This window comes from Miscanthus floridulus, chromosome 9, assembly GCF_019320115.1.
Source record: "Miscanthus floridulus cultivar M001 chromosome 9, ASM1932011v1, whole genome shotgun sequence".
NCBI lineage: Eukaryota > Viridiplantae > Streptophyta > Magnoliopsida > Poales > Poaceae > Miscanthus > Miscanthus floridulus.
This window is the reverse complement of record NC_089588.1, coordinates 122,859,534-122,882,839: the sequence shown is the minus strand read 5'-3', so window position 1 is coordinate 122,882,839 and position 23,306 is coordinate 122,859,534. Positions and strand designations below refer to the sequence as shown.

At 45.2% G+C, this 23,306-nt stretch overlaps 2 protein-coding genes and 1 long non-coding RNA gene across 3 annotated transcripts; 2 read left to right on the top strand and 1 right to left on the bottom strand.

Annotated features, from left to right (window-relative positions):
* The first annotated feature begins 7,743 nt into the window (after positions 1-7,743).
* LOC136482839 (uncharacterized) lies at positions 7,744-8,731 on the top strand. The gene is made up of 2 exons (XR_010765213.1): positions 7,744-7,988; positions 8,480-8,731. It is a non-coding gene; the product is annotated as an uncharacterized lncRNA (long non-coding RNA).
* A 3,120-nt stretch (positions 8,732-11,851) lies between these two features.
* On the top strand, positions 11,852-12,942 carry LOC136482838 (uncharacterized). The gene is made up of 2 exons (XM_066480023.1): positions 11,852-12,556; positions 12,664-12,942. Exons 1-2 carry the CDS (start codon positions 11,878-11,880, stop codon positions 12,708-12,710), a joined length of 726 nt encoding a protein of 241 aa, XP_066336120.1. The 5' UTR covers positions 11,852-11,877; the 3' UTR covers positions 12,711-12,942.
* A 4,555-nt stretch (positions 12,943-17,497) lies between these two features.
* LOC136480797 (scarecrow-like protein 34) lies at positions 17,498-18,721 on the bottom strand. The gene is made up of 4 exons (XM_066478247.1): positions 18,280-18,721; positions 18,065-18,077; positions 17,807-17,822; positions 17,498-17,512 (listed from the first exon to the last, which is right to left on the bottom strand). The coding sequence occupies exons 1-4, from the start codon at positions 18,719-18,721 to the stop codon at positions 17,498-17,500; spliced, it is 486 nt and encodes a 161-aa protein (XP_066334344.1).
* Between the last annotated feature and the right edge of the window lie 4,585 nt (positions 18,722-23,306).

Here is a 23,306-nt window from a genome sequence, read left to right as displayed (position 1 = left end):
CTTTTGGGTTGGGAAGGCCCAAGGCCTTATATATTGTAGCTTCGGTGGACGTGGGACCTGTGGGAGCGCAGGCTTGTGGTAACGAACTAGGCCGGTTGCAAGCCAGCTCCAACAGATCGAGAACTCGGTGGTCACCACCGGTTCCAACAATTGATATCAGAGCCCATGGTCAAAAAAGCTAAACCCAATAAAAAAATCTCGAACGTCACACATATGGCGGGGACACCCCGATGTGTGACTAAGGGAGAGATTGTTGGGGTTTAGTCCCACATCATGTAGCGATGGTGGAGGAGCACAACATAGGTATCAGAGCCCATGGTCAAAAAAGTTAAACCCAATAAAAAAATCTCGAACGTCACACATATGGCGGGGGCACCCCGATGTATGACTAAGGGGGAGATTGTTGGGGTTTAGTCCCATATCGTGTAGCGATGGTGGGGGAGCACAACATATAAGGCTAGTCTTTTGGGTTGGGAAGGCCCAAGGCCTTATATGTTGTAGCTCTGGTGGACCTGTGACTCGTGGTAACGAGCCGGGCCGGCTGTAAGTCAACTCCAAGATCGTGAACTCGGTGGCCATTAGGCAAGATTATAAAGCATAAAGCTAGACTCGTGGCAAAAGGCTATGCTCAGACACAGGGGGTGGGCTTTGATGAGGTGTTTGAACCTGTTGCTAGGCTGGAAACAGTGAGGTTGATGTTGGCACTTGCAGCTCAGGGCCAGTGGGAAGTACATCACATGGATGTAAAATCAGCATTTCTCAATGGGGACTTGCTAGAGGAGGTCTATGTCCAACAACCACCTGGTTTCAGTGATCCAAAGAAGGCTGGCAGGGTACTGAAACTAAAAAAGGCATTGTATGGCCTTAAGCAGGCTCCAAGAGCCTGGAACATGAGACTTGATTCTGAACTGAAAAAGTTGGGATTCAAGAGAAGTGAAGTTGAACATGCTGTATACAGAAAGAGTGCAGGTAATACTTTTCTGTTGGTGGGGGTATATGTAGATGACCTGATCATCTGTGGACCTGACAGCGGCAAGATTGTGGAGTTTAAACAACAAATGATGAAGTTGTTTAATATGAGTGATCTTGGGCTGTTAAAGCTACTACTTGGGGATGGAAGTCAAGCAAGAGCCTGGAGTTATTACTATCTGCCAGAGTGCTTACACATCCAAGATAGTGGAGCAGTGTGGGTTGAAGGGGTGCAATCCAGTAGATACTCCCATGGAACAGCGTGTCAAGCTTGTAGAAGGAGATAAAGAAACGGCAGGATGCTACAAGGTACAGAAGTGTGATTGGAAGCTTGAGGTATCTAGTGAATACCAGACCTGACATAGCCTATGCTGTGGGTCTTGCAAGTCGATTTATGGAGGCCCCAAACAATGAACACTGGGCAGCAGTTAAACGTATTATCAGATACATTTCAGGAACTGTTAACTATGGCTGCAAATTTGTTGGAGGAAACTATTCAGACATGGGGCTGTTGGGATACACTGACAGTGACTATGGGGGTGATCTTGTGCATCGCAAGAGTACTACTGGAGTTGCTTTCTTCCTGGGTTCTAATTTGGTGACCTGGACTTCGCAAAAACAGAAAGGAGTGTCCCTGTCCACGTGTGAAGCTGAGTACATTGCGGCAGCTTCAGGGGCTTGTCAGGGTGTTTGGCTTAGCAAGCTGGTAGCAGACTTAACAGGCAAGGAGGTTCAGAAGTTCAGATTGCTTGTCGACAACATGTCTGCCATTGAGCTTAGCAAGAATCGTCACGAGAGAAGCAAGCATATTGACACTCGGTACCACTACATACGTGAGTGCATCAGTGATGGCGTTATGGATGTTGATCATGTTGGAACTGATGATCAACTGGCTGACATTCTGACCAAAGCTTTGGGCCGCATTAGATTCGTCGAGCTTAGACAGAGGCTGGGGATCGTCAATGTACGACAGGATTAAGGGGGTGATTTGTTCGAACGGTCATAATGTAATCCTGTCGATGTATCTGCATCTTAGGTAGTTGCACGTTTGGTTATAGTGCGTAGATATCGCAGGTGGACTAGAGATGTGCATAGGACACGTTGTGACCGCACGCTGGTTTGACGAGTTCTCGCCACGACGTCGTGCGCCGTGCATGTCGCACAGGCGATCCGAAAAATGAGGACGCACCACGCACCGTGCAGTGCCGGCGTCGTGGCGGGGACGAAGGGCTCCAAGCCCGTGTAATGCATTCGCATATATTAAATGAAAAACGGCAACAAAAGCTGCGCAGTCGTGCGGTAAAGCAATTGTCTCCAACTCTCGCGTGCGTTGTGTTTCCATCTCGGAGTTCTCGAGCTCGCCGGTGGCGATCTAGGCTAGGCGGCCACCGTCGGTCCTAACACACACACACACACCCGCCCTCGCAACGGTCTTCCCCGGCGGGCTCGGTGTGTGGTGCGGCGGCTGTGGCGTCGGGTCGGGGCAACACGTCGTCATCGGCACATGATCCTGTGGGTGCAGCGGACGGCAGGACTGGCCGGCTGCGTCGGCGCCGGCGACCGCGTCACCATCAGCGTGCGGACCCTGGGCATTCGGGCTCTCCCCCAGCTGCTGCCCCCGTGCCGGAAACCGACTCAACTCTGGCGCCCATGCAAGACCTAGTTCCTGAGAAGCCCCCTCCTCCTTGCATCATCAGCTGGAGTGATCAGGTGGCTCGTGCGGAGGAGGACCTCACGCGGGCGGTGGTCGTCACGGTCATCAGCCTTGCGCCTCTGGCGTCAGCTAATGCAGTCGCGGCGGTTTTAGCTACCCAGTTGGAGGTCGAGGCGGCATCCTTAGTCCTGCATCGCACTTCTTCGTCAAGCTACCTGCTCTTTCTCCCGGACACCGGTTCAGTGGCTCGCCTGGTCGGTCTGCAGCAGCCTCTTCGCTCGCCGGATTTCAGCCTGCTGTGCAAACGCTGGAGCAGATTGGCTAGTGCTGTTGGGCGAACCTTGCCGTATTTGCTCGACGTCGAGCTCCGTGGCATTCCTGCTCACATATGGGAGACTTCAACTGTTGAACAGTTCTTGAGCTCTCTTGCCTGGCTTGATCAAGTGCACTCGGACACTCTTGACTCTTGAGTTGACTGATTTGTCCACCTTTCGGTGCTCAGCGTGCTGTTCGGACTTGAGCTCAATTCCACGTTCTAGAGAGCTTTGGGTTGCTGAGCCTCCGTCTGCGGTCGTGGAGGACCCTCCGGTGAAGCGAATCCACCAGGAACGGGGGCATTTTGACTGTAGGAGCGGCTGGGGTTGGGGGCGCCCCTACAGTGGGCATCCTCTATTGGAGTTGTTCCAAATTCACTCCAGGATATAGGCCGGGCTTCTGACGGAGCGAAGCGGAGGCCCGTCGCCGGAGGCTTGGGACATAGATATCAAGTATCATTTTTGTGCGTGATGTGATTGAAGAAAGTAAGCTGAAGGTATGCAAGATTAGTACTTATGATAATCCTACTGATATGATGACAAAGTCTGTTCCTGTTGCTAAGTTTGAGCTGTGCTCAAGCTTAGTTGGTTTAATTGGATAGTCCAAGAGACAATTGTTGGCACCAGTGGTTTTCTATCTTTGTTATGTTCAGGATGAAGGGTTGATTTATGATACAAGATGAATTTGTCTCAAGGTGGATTTTGTTGGAGTTGTTCTAAATTCACTCCAGGATATAGGTCGGGCTTCTGACAAGATAACAAAGTTTGAGCTATCTTTGTTACATCAGGTCTCGCCCCTGTGCTCGGGGGGTGCGGGGGGCGGAACCCCCGCGGTACGGTACGGTATATACACCCTTGCTAGGGTTTCGTGGAGACTTGATTCTCTTGTAAGCCGCCATAGGCGTGTAACCTAAAACTCTTGAGATAGTGAGATTGTTGCTGGCTGGTGCCCGTGGTTTTCCCCCTTCACATCGGAGGGGTTTTCCACGTTAAATCGTGTGTCTCCTCTATGGCTTGATTCTTTACTTCATATTTCTATACGTCGTTCATAACATCCTCGGGCCCCAGCAGCCTAGCCGCCCCTACAGATGGCACTGTAGGGACGGCTGGTAACCTGAGCCGCCCCTACAGTTGGGGCTGATCTGTAGGGGCGGCTCAATCACCAGCCGCCCCTACAGTGCCCACTTGTCTTTTTTCAAATTTCAAAAGTTAAAAGGTTCAAATTTAGTCAAATGACAAGATAACCAAAATAAAAGTTGTAGATCTTGATGAGTTGAACAACTTTTGTATTCGTCACTTTTACATATGAAATCATTTAGGGTTTGAAAATTTGGTTTGAACTTGTTAAATTTCAAATTTCAAATTTTAAAATGTGTAAAACATTATCACATCCAAGTTTGATCAAACTTAAATGCTGAAGCATAATTTTAGAAATTTTTAGGAAAAAAACCATCACATTTGGAGTTAGTATGAGGGAGAACAACTATTTACAAAGTTTACCCATAGATTAAAAAGAGAAATCACACTGTTCTAGATGATCCTTACATGATCATAGTAAACAGTGTGATTTCTTTTTTTAATCTGCGGGTCAACTTTGTAACTAGTTTTTCTTTCTCATACTAAATCCAAATCTGATGATTTTTTTCCTAAAAGTTTCTAAAATCATTCTCTATCAATTTATTTTGTTGGTTTTGTCAATATATACATATGAAAAGTTTGAGCAATTTAAATTTTGAATTTCAAAAAAATACAACTTCAGACAAGATTTTGGTTCCCCAAATGATTTTAGCTAAAAAAGTTATAAATACCAAAGTTGAATAACTCATCAAGATCTATAACTTTTGTATTGGTCATTTCTTCATATGACAAAGTGGTAACGACATTGTTCACAAATGTGACATATCTCTCGTAAGTTTTTATAGACTATATGAGACATGCGTAAGATTAGTGAACAATGTGTGCTAAGAATTTGTCAAATGAAGAAATGATCGAAATAAAAGTTGTAGATATTCATGAGTTGAACAACTTTGGTATTCATCTCTTTTTATGTTGAAATCAATTTGGGTCTCAAATTTTGGTTCGAACTTGTCGTTTTTTAAAATTTCCAATTTGAAATGTTCAAATTTTGTCAAATGACAAGATGACTAAAATAAAAGTTATAGATATTAATGGGTTGAACAACTTTGGTATTCATCTCTTTTTATGTTGAAATTATTTTGGGTCTTAAATTTTGGTTCGAACTTGTCATTTTTTAAAATTTCAAATTTGAAAGGTTCAAATTTTGTCAAATGCCAAGATGACCAAAATAAAAGTTGTTGATCTTCATGACCTCTACAACTTTGATGTTTATCAAATTTTCATTTGAGATCATTTGGTATCTCAAAATTATTTTAGTAGTTTTGGTTTTAATTTTTTAAAATTTAAAATTTTCCCCCATTTTTAAAGGTTCAATTTTGCAAATTTAAACTATTGTAGTTGTTTTAATTATTGTATATTCAAATATATCTATAAAAAATAATTATAAAATTTTATACTGTATTATTTATTATTTGCACGTCTTTAGTCTTTCATCTCGGACGCCAAAAAAAGATGAAATCCGCTTAATCGTAGGACTCACGTCCATCGTCCCCTCCCCCTCGACTCGCCCACGCTCCTTCCTCTCCTTCCCTCTCCTCTCCTGTGCTAGGGTTAGCCGTCGCCGCCGCCGCCGGTCATCCGCTCCTCACCGGCGTCGAAACTTTAGGATCTCACCGTCGTCTCCCCACCCCGTCCCCTCCATCTTCTCTCATCAACTAGGAGCGCGCCCCCTCCGTCGCCGACACCTCTCAACTCGTGCTCGTCCAGTGCTGCTGTCCTTCCTCGGCCGCTGCCACCCCTCTCTATCGTCTCCTCTTCCGCCTCCTCCCTCCACCAAGAGCTAACCGGCACCGCCTTCCTCTTCCAGATCTAGCAAGGACCGACGGGCCCCTCCCTCGTCCTTGGAGGCGTCCCCAGTCACGGAAGCCGAGTAACCATCAGAGGTAGCAACGCTGCAGGCGCTCGTCGACCAGGTGCGCAACGGGGAGGTGGATCATGGATGCCGCCCACGAGGCCATAAGGAGTAGCTCTGCTGCATCGTCACGCTCTCCCTCATCCGTGTGTGGTTCGCCCCAACCCCAATATGTAGGTACCCTGCCTCCTATTCTTATCTCAGTTGTGCATCCACAGATTTAGGTCAAGCTGATTTTGGTGGACCTTCTTGTTGCCACCGTAGGAGAAACCAACAAATGATAGGATGATGCTGTGGCGAAGGGGCAGCTGTCAATGTTGAGTGTAGCTCTGCTGTTTCCTCTCTCTACGCTTTAGATAAGATTAATTAGGATTTGGAGCTGCTTTAATTTGTGCAGATCTGCTCTCCTGCTCGTTCATGGTGTTCATATGTTCTATTGTGAATTTACCCGTGTGTACCAGAGAAATTTTGTGTATTTTACCAATGTCTCTTAGCTTCTTAGTTCAAGTAGAAGTAGGTTTACTAATTAGCAATTGAATGTCTTGTCAGTTAATTTCGGAATCGATTAGTACTATCTTTTTCCATGTGTAAGAGTAAGACTTGATTAATATTGTCTTTCCTTAAATGCTTAAGTATGGGTAGAGTAAGACTTGATTAATACTGTCTTTCCTTAAATGCTTAAGTATGGGTATGGATGTGATGCTTGCTGATTGCTAATTACCATGACTTTGGCAGGTACAAAATAGTGATAGTTGAAGGGAACTATCTATTGCAAATTGTAGGTATTTTGAATTTTTTCCTTGCTCATGAAAGTAGGTATGAGTCAAATTTTGTACTGAATTTGTTGTGACTTAACATCTCTATTTGAGTCAAAATTTGTAGTGTTAAAATACTAGAAAAAATGGCATGTCACTTCATGCAGCAATGTTAGCTAGGACTATTTTTTTTCTTTTCTTTTGGTTAGTTTCACCATACAACTACTGCTTTTGATTAGAAAAATAATACTTCAATCTGGAGACTGGTACAACTACGATCCCAGCCAGTAAAATCCAGTGCACAACTGACAGTGAGAACTGACCAAAAGGTTAGTTTATACCTTTGACAGTAAAAGCCAGATGCAAACTCTTAGGACTTATTGACAGTAAAGTTGACAAAGATCGTATTCGTGTACTTACTGAATAGGAGTTGGGGGAGGCTAACCAGTACATTACATGGAATTTTTTAATGGCTAGATGCATAAGTTACTTCCATGTACAAGTTTAGCCTTAGCATGGATTAGTACAAATGTTCAAGTTCTTATTAGCTTGTACTCCTAAATTTTGTAGTGACTTAACATCTCCATCTGAGTTGACAGAAATATTCATGTGTAAGTAGGCTTAGTTCACTTTCAAAGCAAAGAGTGTGGCTCTCTATTTTTTCTAACCGTTGTCTGTTCTGCAGGCACAGTAAGTCTTGAGAGTGTGGTTTACAGTTTTGGCACTGTCTTGCTGAACCCCTGAGTGGAAAACACATTCCACCTAGTCATGTAAGTTTTCCTGCTCTGTGTACAGCTTTCGAAAAGCAGAGTGCTCTGTTTGCTCTTGCAGTTTTAGACATTGTTATGATAAATTTGTGAGTTTCTATTTCACATATTACTGCTTTATTGAAAGTTAAAATTTTGGTGAGCACAGAGATATTTAATTATCATACGATCTACAGGTGGTGTCATGACATTGGGTGAGAACATGCTGCTAACAGGCCTCTTTTGAGAACAGTATTTTAGGTTTGTACAGTTCCAGAGACTTAGTCTAGTTTCTTTCTTTCTGCAGTTTGATAATTTTCTGTCCTAGTTGGGATGATGTGTATGACTTGTGCTTATGCCAAAATTTAACTGATATAAAGTCTCAGTACCTTCAGTTACATTGACATCATGGAATACTTGCACTAAAATGGTGAATTTGCAAAGGGAGTCTAATGATGGCTTTTTGCTTGCTGCTAGTGTGCAGGATGCGAGCGGCAAAGATGTTGACCTCAGCACCTACAAGGGGAAGCTTCTTCTCATCGTTAACGTCGCATCACAGTGGTACGAAAATCATCTGCAGAACCTCGTGTCTTCCTAACCTTCTTACTATTTGTCATTTTAGTAATGCATAGGAGTAGGATATATACTGCTAAGTCAGATAACTGTATCATTAATTTCACTGAACTTATATAGAACTCACTGGAAGCATCCCAAGTTAACTGTCAAAACTCTGTTGTCATTTTATTGCTTATGTTCTTCCAAGCTTCCCCTTGTAAGCAGGGATCATATAAGCATATAACCAGCATTTATTACTGTAGTGCTAGATAGGCCAAGGACAGTTTCTTGCATACTTCTATATTATTTATTAGTTACCATCACCCTGTCTAAAATAGAGGTCTCCATCTTCATGAGTTTACAGTTCAGTGCCAAGTGCTTCTGTTACTATTTATCTTTGTCAGCTGAACTGAACTTGTAATTTTACAAGTTGAGTGAATGAAATAATGATAATAGAGATCATAATCTAACCACTTGTATGTATTTTCTTTATGTAGGTATAATGACTTGTCATCTGTGAACTGAGAAATATGTGCAGACTATTCATAGAAAGCATTGTCTTGAAGTTGGTTTCCTTCCCTTCTAGAAGATTATTAGTTACATGCATGTTGCTTCTTATCTTCTTAGTTCAAGTAGCAAGTATGTTTATTTGCAGTATGTTGGAGGGACATGTAATGGCTTTTGATACTACTTCATGTATATGAATTTGAATTAAATATATATATGTGGTCAGATTTGAATTTAAATTATTTTTTTTACTGGAAAATCCACTGTAGGGATGGTTCTTGATTGAACTGCCCTTACAAATACACACAGCAGGGGCGGCTGGTGATACAGCCGCCCTTACAGAAGTCCACTACAGGGGCGGCTGTTATTACCAGCCACCCCTACAAAGGTCACTATAGGGACGGCTGAAAATACCAACCGCCCCTACAGAGGGCACTGCAGGGGCGGTCAGAAAACCGCCCCTACAGAGGCATCCTCTGTAGGAACACCCTAAGAAGGGTGGCTGGCGTAGCCGCCCTTGCAGAGACTCTGGAGCCGCCCCTACAGTTAACTTCTGTAATAGTGATCCTGGGGTATCCTATTGACGTTCAGGCCACCGTCGTGCCCATCCCTGACGGCCGCACACATTGTTATCCCCCTCCTCAGCTCCTCCCCATGGCCACAGCAGCGGTGAGGGTGGTTCTTCGTGGCAGCCTTCAGATTCCGGTCCGGCGGGTGGAGGGGTACAGTGTCCGGCGGCGGTGGCTCGAGGCGCATGCCTGCTCAGGATCCTGTGGGCCCGTCTGCATGCGGCATGTCTCTCGAAGCGGCTCTGAACCGATCACAGCGTCCCATGCCATGCGGGAGCCCCTAAGCTTGGAAGTTGGTTGCCAAAGCGACGAGGAGGCAGCGGCTATTAATGGCTTGGAAAGCCTTAACTGCAGAAGCCCATCAGTCGTTGCTTCTCCCAAGCCCCTTCGGTGCTCTCCCCCACGCTAGCGGCCTTTGAGGTTGAGGAGGCCGAGTGTGGACTCTCTGGGCTCCTAAAAGTTCTGTTGGTCTGGGCCTTGATGGGGCAGCGAAGGATGGGCTGGGCACTGGTGGGGCAACAGAGTTGCCGTCCTCACCACGCTCACGGCTCACCCCTGTTCTTCCCCTCCGATGACAGGCAATGGCATTCAAGGCAACCCAGCCAAACATATCCCAATTGAGCACCACGCGCAGTTGCCTCTCCCATGGCATGGTCGCATCAAGCATGTCAAACAGTGCAGAGTGGTAAACGAGGGTTTCTCAGAACAGTGACAAGTGTTAGTATTGATCTCCCACCAGTTAGGCCCAACGGCTTAACTGGGCCTTGTCCTCGCGCTCTGATCGGGGGCGCCCAACCCTACATGGTTGGTGGGCCCCCGTCGCACAGCGCTATAAAGAAAGGTGGGGGCCAGGGCTCGCGACATGAGGTTCACCGCGCTGCCAGTCACCCCACCGACATCCTAAACCCTAGACCCGATCGAAAGTAGGGGCGCTGCCAGCGACGGGAAGTACCACCGACGCCGGCAACGCCACCCGATGCTCACGCCGCCGCCGAGGACGCCACAGCGCCGACTCCCTCTCCACCGACCGTCGCTGCCGGCGCGCAGATGGCGTCCGTCAATGAAACCCCGGCCGAAGCTTCAACAACTACGGCATTTGACAGTTTGCCACCTATCACCCATCTCTCAATCTCTCTGTGAAATCCGAATGCTCTATTACTGTGCTAAGTATCCCGATCCGATGAATATACTAAGAACTCTAAATCTAACAATGGTATCGGAGCCACGGTTCGTCAAGAAATCAGATGCGGATCAGGAAAGAAAGTCGAAAACCAAACCCTAAGACCTAACCCTAATTCCCAAAATCAAAACTGAACAAGGGATTGAAGAAGGGGAAAAGGGAGGGTCGGATTCAAGAACCCTAGAACTCTAATCCGAAAGAGGGGAAAAGGGGAAGAAGAAAGAAGAAGGGTCAAACCCTAACCCTAATCCCATTTTCCATTCGGATGAACGAAAAGGAAAACGAATCGGCAAGAACAAAACTCTAAACCTAACCCTAGTTTTCCCCATTCGGATAAAACCAAAAAGAACAAACTCAAAAAAAAATTAGGGTTAGGGTTCGTCGGGGATAAACCTCCACCGGCGCGGAAGAAGAAGAAGAAGCGCGCCAGCCCTTTCGCCGGCGCTGGAGGAGAAACCGAGCCGAGGACGCGGGCTCGGCCAAGAAACGGCTCGCCGGGCTCGGCCAAGAAAGCGCCGCGGCTAGGCCGCTCGACGGCGGCGTGCTCACCCGTTGGGGAGCACGCGCGCCGGTGAGGGGGCCAGCGACGGCGCCAAAGACCGCTCTGCTTTTCCTCGCTCGCGGCTGCTCGACGGTGGCCGTCTCCGCTGCGGCTGAGAAGAGAAAAGCAGCGAGGAGAGAGAGAGGGGAAGAGCCGAATGCCTAGGGTTTCCAGGGCGTCGGCCGCGGCGACGTTTTGATCCGCGCGAAACGGTCGCTCGGCCGTCGGATCGAGACGGACGGCCGCGATTCGCTGGGCCAACTCGCCGGCCCAGGCGGGAGCGAGCGCGCACGGCGCTTTGCCGGCCCAGGCCCAGGTTGCGGCCTGTGCGCGCGAGGCAAGCCGGGCCGAGCCGGTTCAGCGCGTCTTGGGCCGCGCTGGGCTGAAAAATGAAAGAAGAACAAGAAATTTTTTTCTTATTATTTTCCAGAAACAATTTTAAATGCATATTTTGATGAATTTGAATGATTTTGACACAATTTTCTGTGCAAATATTATCCAACGATATTTTGCCCAGAAAACAATGAATTTTTTAGTGCTTCTGGAAAATAATAACATGAAAAGATCATTAATGTTTCCGCTGTGCATGATAATTATTGTTCTCTTTGATTAAATTTGAACCAACGGGATAATTTAATTTTAAGAGAAATGAATTTCTGATAATTTTGATGCAATTATGATATTGTTATTTTCTGACCAACGTTGTTAATAACAATATTATAACTTTTGATCCATGAGAAATCGTGCATTAATTTTACTTCTGCCCAACGGTGATGTAAAATGTTTTGCATGGATGAATTATAAGTTTTAATTTGACCAACGTTGAGTTAAAGCATGAAATTTTATGTATAAATGTTTCTTACTTACTCTGGTATGATTTCAGGAGGCAAATGCATTGTGAACATTGCCAACATCCCGACACTCAACGGAACCAATCACCGTGTGTGGCGGGAGAAGTATGAATTGGAACTTGCGTTGTGAGAGGTCGATTTTGCCATCACCTCACCGTGTCCTACTGAGCCAGAGGACCCGGTGAGAGGTGACAATTAATCTGACGCAGATTTCGCTTCTCGGAAGCGTGATCATGCTGAAATAAGAATGAAATATGACCTTGAACATAGGCAATGGACTCTCTCCAACCGCAAGTGCCTGTTGGTAGCCAAAGCCACCATAGAAGATCAGATAAGGGGCTCAATCCCTGAATGTGCTACTGCCAAAGAATATCTTGAGAAAATCAAGAGTCAGTTTACTGGGTCTACCAAGGCCACAGCAAGTTCACTGATTAAGAAGCTTGTGAATGAGAAATTCACTGGTGGTAGCATAAGAGAGCACATTTTGAAGATGAACACTACGGCATCTAAGCTAAAAGAAATGAATTTGAAGGAGGAGGATTTCCTAATTCATTTTATTTTTGCTTCTTTGCCAAAAGAATATGACATATTCATTGTGAACTACAATATGCAGCCTGAAAGATGGGGCATAGAAAGACTCATCTCAATGTGTGCTCAAGAAGAGGAGAGGATAAAGTCCTCACAAAGTGAATCTGCTCATTTTGTGAAGGACAACAAAAGAAAGAACTTTAATGGCAAGAATTCTAAACCACAAGGGAAACCTAAGTGGGATAAGTCCTCTTCCTCCAGTTCACAGGGAAAGAAACCCCAGGATTCTGAGAATCAGCAGTATGGTGGAGCAGAAAAAGATCAGTGCAAGCACTGCTTCAAGAAGGGACACTATAAGAGGGATTGTCCAGACTTCCTGAAATCTCTGCTAAAGAAAGGTGATGAATTTATTACATTTGTAGCTGAATCTCTGTATTTATGTTATGATAAATCCACTTGGTGGGTTGATTCAGGAGCAACTACTCATGTTGCAAATTCTTTACAGGGGTTAAGTGGGACGAGAACCTTGCAAAGAGGAGAAAGAACGATTAAAGTTGCAAATGGACTGCAAGCCAATGTTGAAGCCATTGGAGATTTTTCTTTAGAATTGAATAATGGTTTTGTACTTAGACTTAAAGAAGTACTTTATGTTCCCTCTTTGCGTAGAAATTTGATAAGTGTTTCGAAACTTGATGATGATGGAATTGATTGCCATTTTGGTGATGGCAAGTGTAAGATACTGGTTAATAATAAATGTGTTGGTCTTGCCTTCCGACAAGACAAGCTTTATTTATTATCTCTTGCTGAGATTGCGAACAATGTATGTGATGAGAATATGAATGATTCCCCATCTACGGATGTAACTAAGAAGCGGAAGAGAATTGATATTGTCTCTTCGAAATTATGGCATTGTCGCTTGGGCCATATTTCGAGGGGGAGAATGGAACGATTGGTTAAGGAATCAATTCTTCCGCGCTTAGAATTTTTAGATTTAGAACAATGTATTGATTGCATTAAAGGAAAGTATGTCAAGAAAATTAAGAAAGATGCCAAACGAAGCACAGGAATTTTAGAAATAATCCACACAGATATATGTGGTCCTTTTCCTGTGAAAAGTGTGGATGGTTATGACTCGTTTATAACATTCACAGACGATCACTCTCGTTATGGCAATATTTATCCAATTAAAGAAAGATCGGAAGCATTGGATAAATTCAAAATATTTAAAGCTGAAGTTGAAAATCAGCACAACAAGAAAATCAAGATAGTACGATCAGACCGAGGTGGAGAGTACTATGGGCGACATACCCCATATGGCCAAATTTCTGGACCTTTTGTAAAATTCCTATAGGAAAATGGCATAGTTGCTCAGTACTCCACACCGGGGGAGCCTCAGCAGAATGGAGTGGCTGAAAGACGTAACCGTACCTTAATGGATATGGTAAGAAGCATGATGAGTTACTCTACATTACCGATTAGTTTATGGATGGAGGCACTGAAAACCGCCATTCACATACTTAATCGAGTACCAAGTAAATCGGTGCCTAAAACACCGTATGAATTATGGACAGGAAGGGAACCCTCACTTAACCATTTGCGTGTGTGGGGCTGTCCAGCTGAGGCAAAAGTGTTTAGCCCGAACATAGGAAAGTTAGACTCCAAGACAGTCAGCTGCCATTTTATTGGCTATCCAGAAAGATCGAAAGGATATCGCTTCTATTGTCCTGACAGACATACGAAGATTGTAGAAACAAGACACGCTGTGTTCTTAGAGGATAACATGATCAGGGGGAGCGTGGTAGCATGAGAAATCAGCCTACAGGAGAAGCGGGTACATGTACCCACTCCGATGGTTGAAGAACCATTCTTCACGCTACCTGCTGCTGTTGCACCGACAGTGCAGGACACTGTAGTGCCAACACCTGTTGCAAGTTCTCCTGTGGCGACAATGAATGAACATGAGGAACCTGTCCTTGAGGAACCTATCCTTGAGGAAACTATAGAACCAAATATTGCACATGAGGAAGAACAACAGCAGCCCAATGTGGAACAAGTGCCGGAGGCACCTAGAAGGTCTCAAAGAATAAGAAGATCAGCTATTACTGATGACTATGAAGTTTATGAAACTGAAGAATGTCAGATGGGGGACGATCCCACCTCATTTGAAGAAGCCATGAGAAGCGACCACTCATCAAAGTGGCTTAAGGCCATGGAAGATGAATTGAAATCAATGAGTACCAATAAAGTTTGGGACTTAGAAAATATTCCTAAAGGAGCCAAAACAGTAGGCTGTAAATGGGTCTACAAAACGAAATATGACTCCCAAGGGAATATAGAAAGATTTAAAGCGCGACTCGTGGCGAAAGGCTTCACGCAAAGAGAAGGGATTGATTACAATGAGACGTTTTCTCCAGTCTCATGTAAAGATTCCTTCAGAATTATAATGGCACTTGTAGCCCACTATGACTTGGAGTTACATCAAATGGATGTAAAGACGGCTTTCCCAAATGGGGATTTGGAAGAAAATGTTTATATGGCACAACCGAAAGGTTTTGTCGTAAAAGGAAAGGAAAATATGGGATGCCGCCTGAAGAAATCAATCTACGGATTGAAACAAGCTTCAAGACAGTGGTATTTGAAGTTTGATAGAACGATAAAAGGTTTTGGGTTTGAAGAAAATGTTGAGGACAATTGCGTTTATGCAAGGTTCAGGAATGGAAAGTACATATTCCTAATTTTGTATGTGGATGATATCTTGCTTGCTAGCAGTGATATCAATCTACTAATGGAAACGAAGAAATTCTTGTCCTCGAACTTTGATATGAAAGATCTCGGTGAGGCCTCGTTCGTTTTGGGAATAGAGATTCACCGAGACAGGAGAAAAGGGGTTCTAGGATTATCGCAAAAGGCATACATAGAAAAGGTCCTGAAGAAATTTAGTATGCATGCGTGCAGTCCTTCACATGCTCCTATAGTCAAGGGCGATAGATTTGGGGAGCATCAGTGTCCCAAGAACCAATATGAAATTGACCGAATGAAAGCGGTACCGTATGCTTCAGCTGTTGGAAGTTTACAATATGCTCAAGTGTGTACATGCCCTGACTTAGCTTTTGTTATCGGGTTACTTGGCAGATATCAAAAGAATCCAGGAATTGAACATTGGAAATTAGTGAAGAAAGTCCTGCGTTATTTGCTGGGTACGAAAGGCCTCATGCTTACGTATAGAAGATCTGATTCCCTGCAGATAGAGGGGTATTTAGATTCTGATTATGCAGGAGACGAAAGAAAATCCACGTCAGGATATGTATTTACTCTCGCAGGAGGGGCTATATCGTGGAAAAGCTCCAAACAAACCGTAACTACATCCTCGACAATGTATGCCGAGTTTGTAGCATGCTATGAGGCAACGGGGCAGGTGAACTGGCTGAAGAAATTCATACCTGGATTGAAAGTGATTGATGATATAAATGAACCACTGCGATTGTATTGTGATAACAATCCAGCGGTACAGTACGCTCACAACAATAGGTCAAGTGGTGCTGCCAAACACATTGACATAAAGTACTATGTTGTGAAAGATAAAGTTCGGGATCATATAATAAATCTTGAGCATATAAGTACAGAGAAAATGCTCGCGGATCCGCTCACAAAGGGCTTACCACCCAACGTGTTCAGAGAACACGTAGCCGGCATGGGTTTAAGGGAAAGCCTATGATACCCGAACATACGAAGGGCCCAAAGAAAGTTTACATTTCAAAACGGAGAATTGTATTGTGGCTGTTAGTCTAACGGCACTAATTGCTGTGACGATGGGACAGTTCTATGCACTAATCTATGATGAAATAGGATGGAAGCAAGAAAAATATGAATTGAAAGTTTTGAGTATGAAATTAAAGAACGAAGAATAGATGAGAGATGAAGGAGGAGAATGTTAGTATTGATCTCCCACCAGTTAGGCCCAACGGCCTAACTGGGCCTTGTCCTCGCGCCCTGATCGGGGGCGCCCAACCCTACATGGTTGGTGGGCCCCCGTCGCACAACGCTATAAAGGAAGGTGGGGGCCGGGGCTCGCGACATGAGGTTCACCGCGCCGCCAGTCACCCCACCGACATCCTAAACCCTAGACCCGATCGAAAGTAGGGGCGCTGCCAGCGACGGGAAGTACCACCGACGCCGGCAACGCCACCCGACGCTCACGCCGCCGCCGAGGACGCCACAGCGCCGACTCCCTCTCCACCGACCGTCGCTGCCGGCGCGCAGATGGCGTCCGTCAACGAAACCCCGGCCGGAGCTTCAACAACTACGGCATTTGACGGTTTGCCACCTATCACCCATCTCTCAATCTCTCTGTGAAATCCGAATGCTCTATTACTGTGCTAAGTATCCCGATCCGATGAATATACTAAGAACTCTAAATCTAACAACAAGAAGGTGGTTCCATAATAACCATTGACGATGGCTTGGATGAACATGTCAGGTTTCATCTTGCCGATGTTTCTTATACCGGAAATTCATTTCCCTTGATGATGTTGCTGATAACAGATACTAATAACGGAAATGTGTTTCCATAGTGCAAATCTGAGCATACCCACAAAAAGACACAGGCCTGTTTGCTTCAAGGCCTGCCAGGCAGTAATCTCCACCCTAGGCTCATAAAATCCAACACCTGGGAGTGGATGGAGAGCCAAGCTAAGCTGCCTGAGTTCAAAGGAAACAGGTCCTATATGCTAATTTGCAGTGTAGGATCCCGAAACAGACGACTTCCAAATATATTGATCTTGCACTACATGCTGCAGGTTCAATCTTCTAACAGATCCCATAAATGAATATATTCAACAATCAGAACCACAGAGATCCTTTGATATCTTCCACCCATTTTCGGTAGACAAGAGCTTCACGAAATTGTTTATCCATGCAGCCACCAATCAGACAAGAATTTTTTTTATCACAGCCATCCCCAATGATGGTCACCGTGCTCATGTCAGACAAGGCTTTTGCGCTGAACTGAACTTGTAGTAACCCTGTCCAAGGATAGTTAGAGAACTTTGACTTAGGACAAAACTAAAATGACTTACATTTTGGAACAGAGGGAGTAACATGAAGATTGTTGTGAATGATATGTAATGTCCTAAGAAATATTTCTGTAAAAAATTTAATATAATAACTTGAAGTACAAGAAGATTTAAAAGTTATGGCTCCAGCTCTCAAACATAAGATTGCAATTCTGTGGTGTGGGCGTGTGGTTTATTTTGCAAACAGTATAGATTACAATCTACGAGTGCACCTTATTCAGGCTGCTTCCTTTATATGAACATAGGCATAGGCATAGTACTCCAGAACTATAAATCTATGACCTGAAACATGGAGGAATAAATAGATGCAAGTAATAAGCATCACCCAAACGGACAAAGGTTTAACTGGGATCTACTTTATTCAGGAATCAGAATAGTTTCAGGACTCATGGGCCAAAAAGAAACCATCAGCATAGGTACAAGAATGAAAGATATGCAAAGCAAATTCGCTACTTTACATGGCAGATAATTACTCTAGAGGCTTTTTCGAGAAAAAAAAATACTCTAGAGGCAGATAAGTGCAAGCAGATCTAACTCTACAAATGAAACATTAGCCCATCATCCACAATCATGTACCTGGAACCTGATTGACCTACAAAAGATTGTTTAACAAAGCATGTCATTTAAGCAGATACTTATCAGGCAACGACATTCAGTAGCAACAAGCCTAGTGATTATTGTACTAACTTCCTTGGCCTGAGCCGATAGTTACAATAACATTGTCATCATGTGTCCAATATAAATATAAATGAGGCCTCAGTGGCCTCATGTATTTTTCACTAGTCTTCTGTTCATTTATTTTTCACTAGTCCTTGACCTCAGTGGCCTCACTACCTTTCTTCCTCACCTGCATGTACGAATGAATCAGACCACAGGAAAGATGTCACAATGAGAGTAAATGCAGTTGCTGCCTACCTGAAGTCATACAGAAACATGTCACCAAGTCAAATCCACTGGATCATATATACATCACCACATCATAACACTAGCCATAATTATATCTGGCATTATATCAATATATCTGTATTGTTTCATTGTGTAAAACTAACAATCGGAGCTAGCACCATCTGCCGCCCACATTGAGTGGGCAAAGAGGATGCGGCCCTTCCACCCCTGCAACAACCATTGCTGACCCTCCTCAATGACAAAATCCTTGTGGTATTGGTTCTTGACCATGTCCCTCACCATCTTAACAGTCTCTCCATTCAAGGGCAGTTGCCTTAGGCCAGCCCGCTGGTTTCTGACCTGCCACTGCTTATATGTTTCACCACGTTCCACACGGTCCTCTCCCTCACATGCTATGGCATTCAAGGCAACCCAGCCAAAGATATCCCGCTCAAGCACCAAGCGCAGTTGACTCTCCCTGGGCATGGTCGCATCAAGCATATCAAACAGCGCAGAGTGGTAAAAGAGGGCTTCCCGAAACCGTGACAAGAAGGTGGTGCCGTAAGAACCATTGACGACGGCTTGGATGAAGATATCAGGCTTCATCTTTCTGATGTTGCTGAGGACAACATCCCTAGGGCTGGGGCTGTCTGATATGATGCTCTCAGTCCATCAAGGTCCTGAAATTGAACAGATCGTTGACGACGAGGACCTCGTCAGGTTCCACATTCAGATCATCGATGCAAACGGTGTGCCACTGCGCCAGCACAGCACGGAAACTCAGTGGCACACAGAGCTTCACGGGCACAGTTGGTAAGGCGATAACCCATCTCTGCCATGTGGTTCGCTGGGCGGAATCCAGGCTGTGGGAGGTCAATGCTGGTGACCCTGACCTGCGGTGGCCCACCGTCCCTAGTCCCCAAGCAAGCGCAGCAGCTCCGGCCACTGGAATCCGGAATGGAGGCCATAATCCACGATGTGCAGCTTGCTCCTTCCAACTGCAGCGTCAAAGATGGTCTTGTTGGCAAACATGAAGGCCACCTTCTTGAAGCAGCAGGTTGACATGAAGAGCTGATAGGCCTTGAGGAACTCCAAGAGCGAAGGTCCGGTTCATGGCGAGCGACCTGTACACCTGGCTCCCAGTGCCAGCCAGACGCTGCCTTCCAGCCCCTGCGCGAAACAGTAGGCAAGCCGCTGCATGGCGTCCCCGGTAGGCGAGGCGTGCTCATTGATCTGACTGATCAGCTCGTCTGCGCTCCGGCGGTCATCCATGACCGCCTTGGCGCAGTGGATGAGCAAGGTGTGCAGGTCAACCACCCTGGCCGCCGACGCTTGTCCCGTGCCCTGCTCCTCTTCCTCGCCTTCTTCTTGTCATCGTCCTTGGCAGGCACATTCTCAACGGAAATGGCCAGGTCCTCCATCTCCTTGGAACAGGCATCGAATCCCCTGAGCATCATTTCGTCGAACACCTCGCGTGCGCCGGCTTCCTCCGACTCGGCCTTCGCCAGCTTGCTGGTCCTGCCGGCATCGGCCTCCAGCTCCTCGTTGCCGCCGACGGTGTGCCTGTCCCTGCGGTCCTTGCCGCCACCGCTTGTGTCCTTGCTCAGCAGCGTGGCAGCGGTGTAGGCGGGCAGGAACTTTCTGGCCTCCTCCACGCCCTTGAAGAATGCAGCGGTGAACATGTCCGTTCCGTACTCCTTGTCTTCGGGCGAGCCGCCTGGAAAGACGGGGCCTTGGTCCGGCAAGAAGGGGGCGCCGGAGAGGATCTGGGCGAAGGGCTGCTGGGCGTGGAGGAGCGCGGGGTGGTCGGCGAGGTCGTCCTCCTCCTCTTCCTCCTCCATGAGAAGAGAAATGCGGGAGAGGTAGGAGGAGGAGGAGGCCGCGTCGGCGTCGACGCGGGACGCCGGCGTGAAGCCTGGGAAGACACGGGGTGCCATGCGCTGCCTACAAGCTTACTGCAATTCAGTAGCCAATTATGGTGTCTTGTTGCGTGAAGCCTGGGAAGACACGGGGTGCTGTCATGCGCATGCGCTGCCTGCCTACAAGCTACCTGCAATGGCGGGCGGTATTGCTCGCGGATTCTTCTTGTTTAAAAAGAAGCAGAAGCAGGGGGTGGTGGGTGGGTGGAATTGGATGGAATGACGAGCGATTGACCTCATCACCTCCTCGTGGAGCTTGAATCGATGATTAAGTAGCCAATTATGGTGTCTTGTTGCTGTCATGTAGGCTACTGGTCTTCTTGTTTCATTTCTGAACGAAACTTTGTTGTTCGTTTCGTAATGCAGCAACACATCTTCACAAGGCCACCATCTTCTTGTTCCCTTTTGTCTGTCCCCTTTGATCTGTTTCGTAACAAGGTATTGCTTCTGAAATTGTATATTGATGATAAATGCATGATCGCGTGAGCGTGATGCAGACAGTTCAGGAGGTAACTTCACAAGATGTTCATGCTAAAATCATGAGATTATTTTTCAAATCTTTTTGAAGGAAAAAGCTAAGCAACAATTAATTTCACCAGTATAACATTTTTTTTTTTTTGGTGCAGAGAGCATCAGCCATGTGACAAGATGATTTATTTATTAGTTTCCTTTCGATTTAATCGCCACGCTGAGATAGGTTGACGTGATATCGTCTAACCGAGATCAACTTGGCACAACGACTTAAGCTAAGCTAAGCTAAGCTCTACCTGTCTGTGTTAAATTATATTGTTAGATCATTTACTGTGATCGACGGTAACCACAAGGGTTATCTAGAGTTGGTCTTGGCCTCACAAAAGTGTATATAAATAAGACCAAAGATGATTACGAGATTAGGCTTATTCCCTGACACCTAAACCAATCTAACCGGTTTATTGGACGTTGCAAGGGGTTGGTAGCTCGGTTCCAAATTCCAGGAGGCCGCACATGTACATCAAGAGAAAGTCCTAACTCTAAAATCGGTGAAGATTAGCACATCTACTTCATCTACATCGACCCTACTACATCTGTAGAGGCATAGGTGACACCTACATGCTCTGGTCAGTACATAATTAGCTAATTCCGCATCAATTTGAGTTAGTGATCAAGTTTAGACTAAGATATAGTCCTTTTATGTCTAAGTTTAATTCAAAAGGATGTCCAAGTGTCATTACAAAAGAATCGTATCATTAGTTTAATTCTAGTAATGCCACTTGTTTGGAGTTTTGTTGTGTCTGATTCAAATCTTTGGAGGTTTTTTTTCTCTCGATCATGCAGAAGACTTGCGCGTTTTTTTATTAAGAGAATAGAAGTTTGATTACAAAAGGTTGGGCTCTAGTGATATTCAACATATCTTTGGCCCTCCCTAGCTGAAGTCTTGCTAGCTAATTACTCGTTGAAGCAAACAACCGCGCCGGCCTGAACCCATAGCTCTCTGCCTGATGCTTGATCAAAGCGAGCAGCTCCGGCAGTTGAATGACAGCTCCACGGAAGCACCTTGCGTTCCTCTCTTTCCATAGGAACAGCTTCAGCCGTAGCGACGCCCATGCTTCCCAGATCAGTTCTGCCCCCGGCATTGGTAGAGACGCACTGTAGTGCGTCGTAGGCCAAACGGACTGAAAACTTTCCATCCGATGCCCACCGCCAGACGAGTCGGCCCGGTTCGTCATTCAGCGCTTTGTTCTGAACCGCATTCCACACCGCTAGGTACTCAGCGATTGCCGTACCGATAGGCCACCTGTGATCTGGCGTATCCAGCTTCGATTGTGCAGCGCTTGTGCAACCGTTTGGCTTAAATCTTTCGAGTTTTGTTTCTGCTTATGTTCCTACACCAGGCCTGTTCGCTTGAACTTATCAGCCGGCTTATCAGCTAGAATCTACAGTATTTTTGTCTCACAACAAAAACAGCTTCAGTCAGCTTTAATACCAGGTGAACAGTGATCATTGCAAACTTCTTCCTTGACACGTATCATCACATGATCGGAGGAAACATTTCTTAAGTTACACGGTCATGAACTTTGGGACCATTGCAAACTTTAGTTGCCAGTATACTGTGCACATAACTTTGAGAATTCATCATCGTATCATGAGCAAGTCTGAAGTTGTTGAAAATTTCCAGGAGATCTTCCATATTCAAGGTTTTTTTTTTACAGAACAACGGGGGAGAGGATTTTCCCCACCTGAAACTTTTATTAAAGGGAAAGTCCAAAACGGACAGTTACAACAATTGAGATCTACAAGAGCTTAAGGCCCCATTTGGCAGGGATCCAGATTCTCGTAGAAACGTTTTAGATCTAGATTCTCTAAAAAAACGTTTGTGGTCCTTAATCGAAATCACCTTGTGAAGTTGTTTGGTTGGTAGGCTGGATTCTGATTCAAAAAATATATTTTTTTATTTATAAAAAATCATATAAATACAAATATTCTTCAAAAAAATTTAGAACTTTTTGTGGGTGAAGAACACCTTAAATACAACCTATTTTAGTTTATTTCACTTAAAAAGAACTAACTAAAAAAATATTGTTGCTAATACAGAAAGGGGGCAAGAATCAGAATCACATGAAACCAGCAAATAGGCGTTTCTCCTTGCTAGGCACAAAAACGAGAAACGTTTCTAGCGATTCTCGAGTGAAATGTTTGTCCTTTAACCCGTTTGGCTGTGATTCGACTGATTCTCGCAAGAATCCGAAACGTTTCGAGTTGCCAAACGGGGCCTAAGAACCCCATCTTCAAGTTGTGAAAAATATTTTAATTGCACCCTCGTACCTGAATGCAAGAATTAACTAAATGAAACTTTTGATACAGCTAAAAACCGAATTGGAAGAGCGAATGTTGCCCTCTTTCACTCCGGACAAGCTGGAGACATCTTAATCACGCATAAGTTTACTCTATCTAGAAATACAATGCACGTGCCAAACAATTTGATGCCACAAATTTAAAAGCACAAAAGCAACAACTGAACCTGAGAAACTCATAAGAGTCGAAAACATGGTCGATAGATCACTTACTTTACTGATTTAATTTTACATGCCAAGACGGACAATCCTGCTGCATCCCTACATACTTGTAGCTATAGCTGGAGAATTTCACTCATAGGCTTAACCATTTCCCAGATCCATTATGTTAGACAGAAAATAGGAGTAGCTACTAGCTAGGCTGAGAACCAAGAGAATTAAGCTAATTAATTAAGATGTTGAGGTAGTAGCATGCATGCATCATCGTTCATCGATCAGCAT

Coding starts and splice junctions, on each gene's coding strand:
- LOC136482838 (XM_066480023.1), top strand. CDS start 11,878: ATGAAATATGACCTTGAACATAGGCAATGGACTCTCTCCAACCGCAAG. Junction 12,557..12,663: donor GAAATCTCTGCTAAAGAAAG/GTGATGAATTTA, acceptor AATTCTTTACAG/GGGTTAAGTGGGACGAGAAC.
- LOC136480797 (XM_066478247.1), bottom strand. CDS start 18,721: ATGAAGCCTGATATCTTCATCCAAGCCGTCGTCAATGGTTCTTACGGC.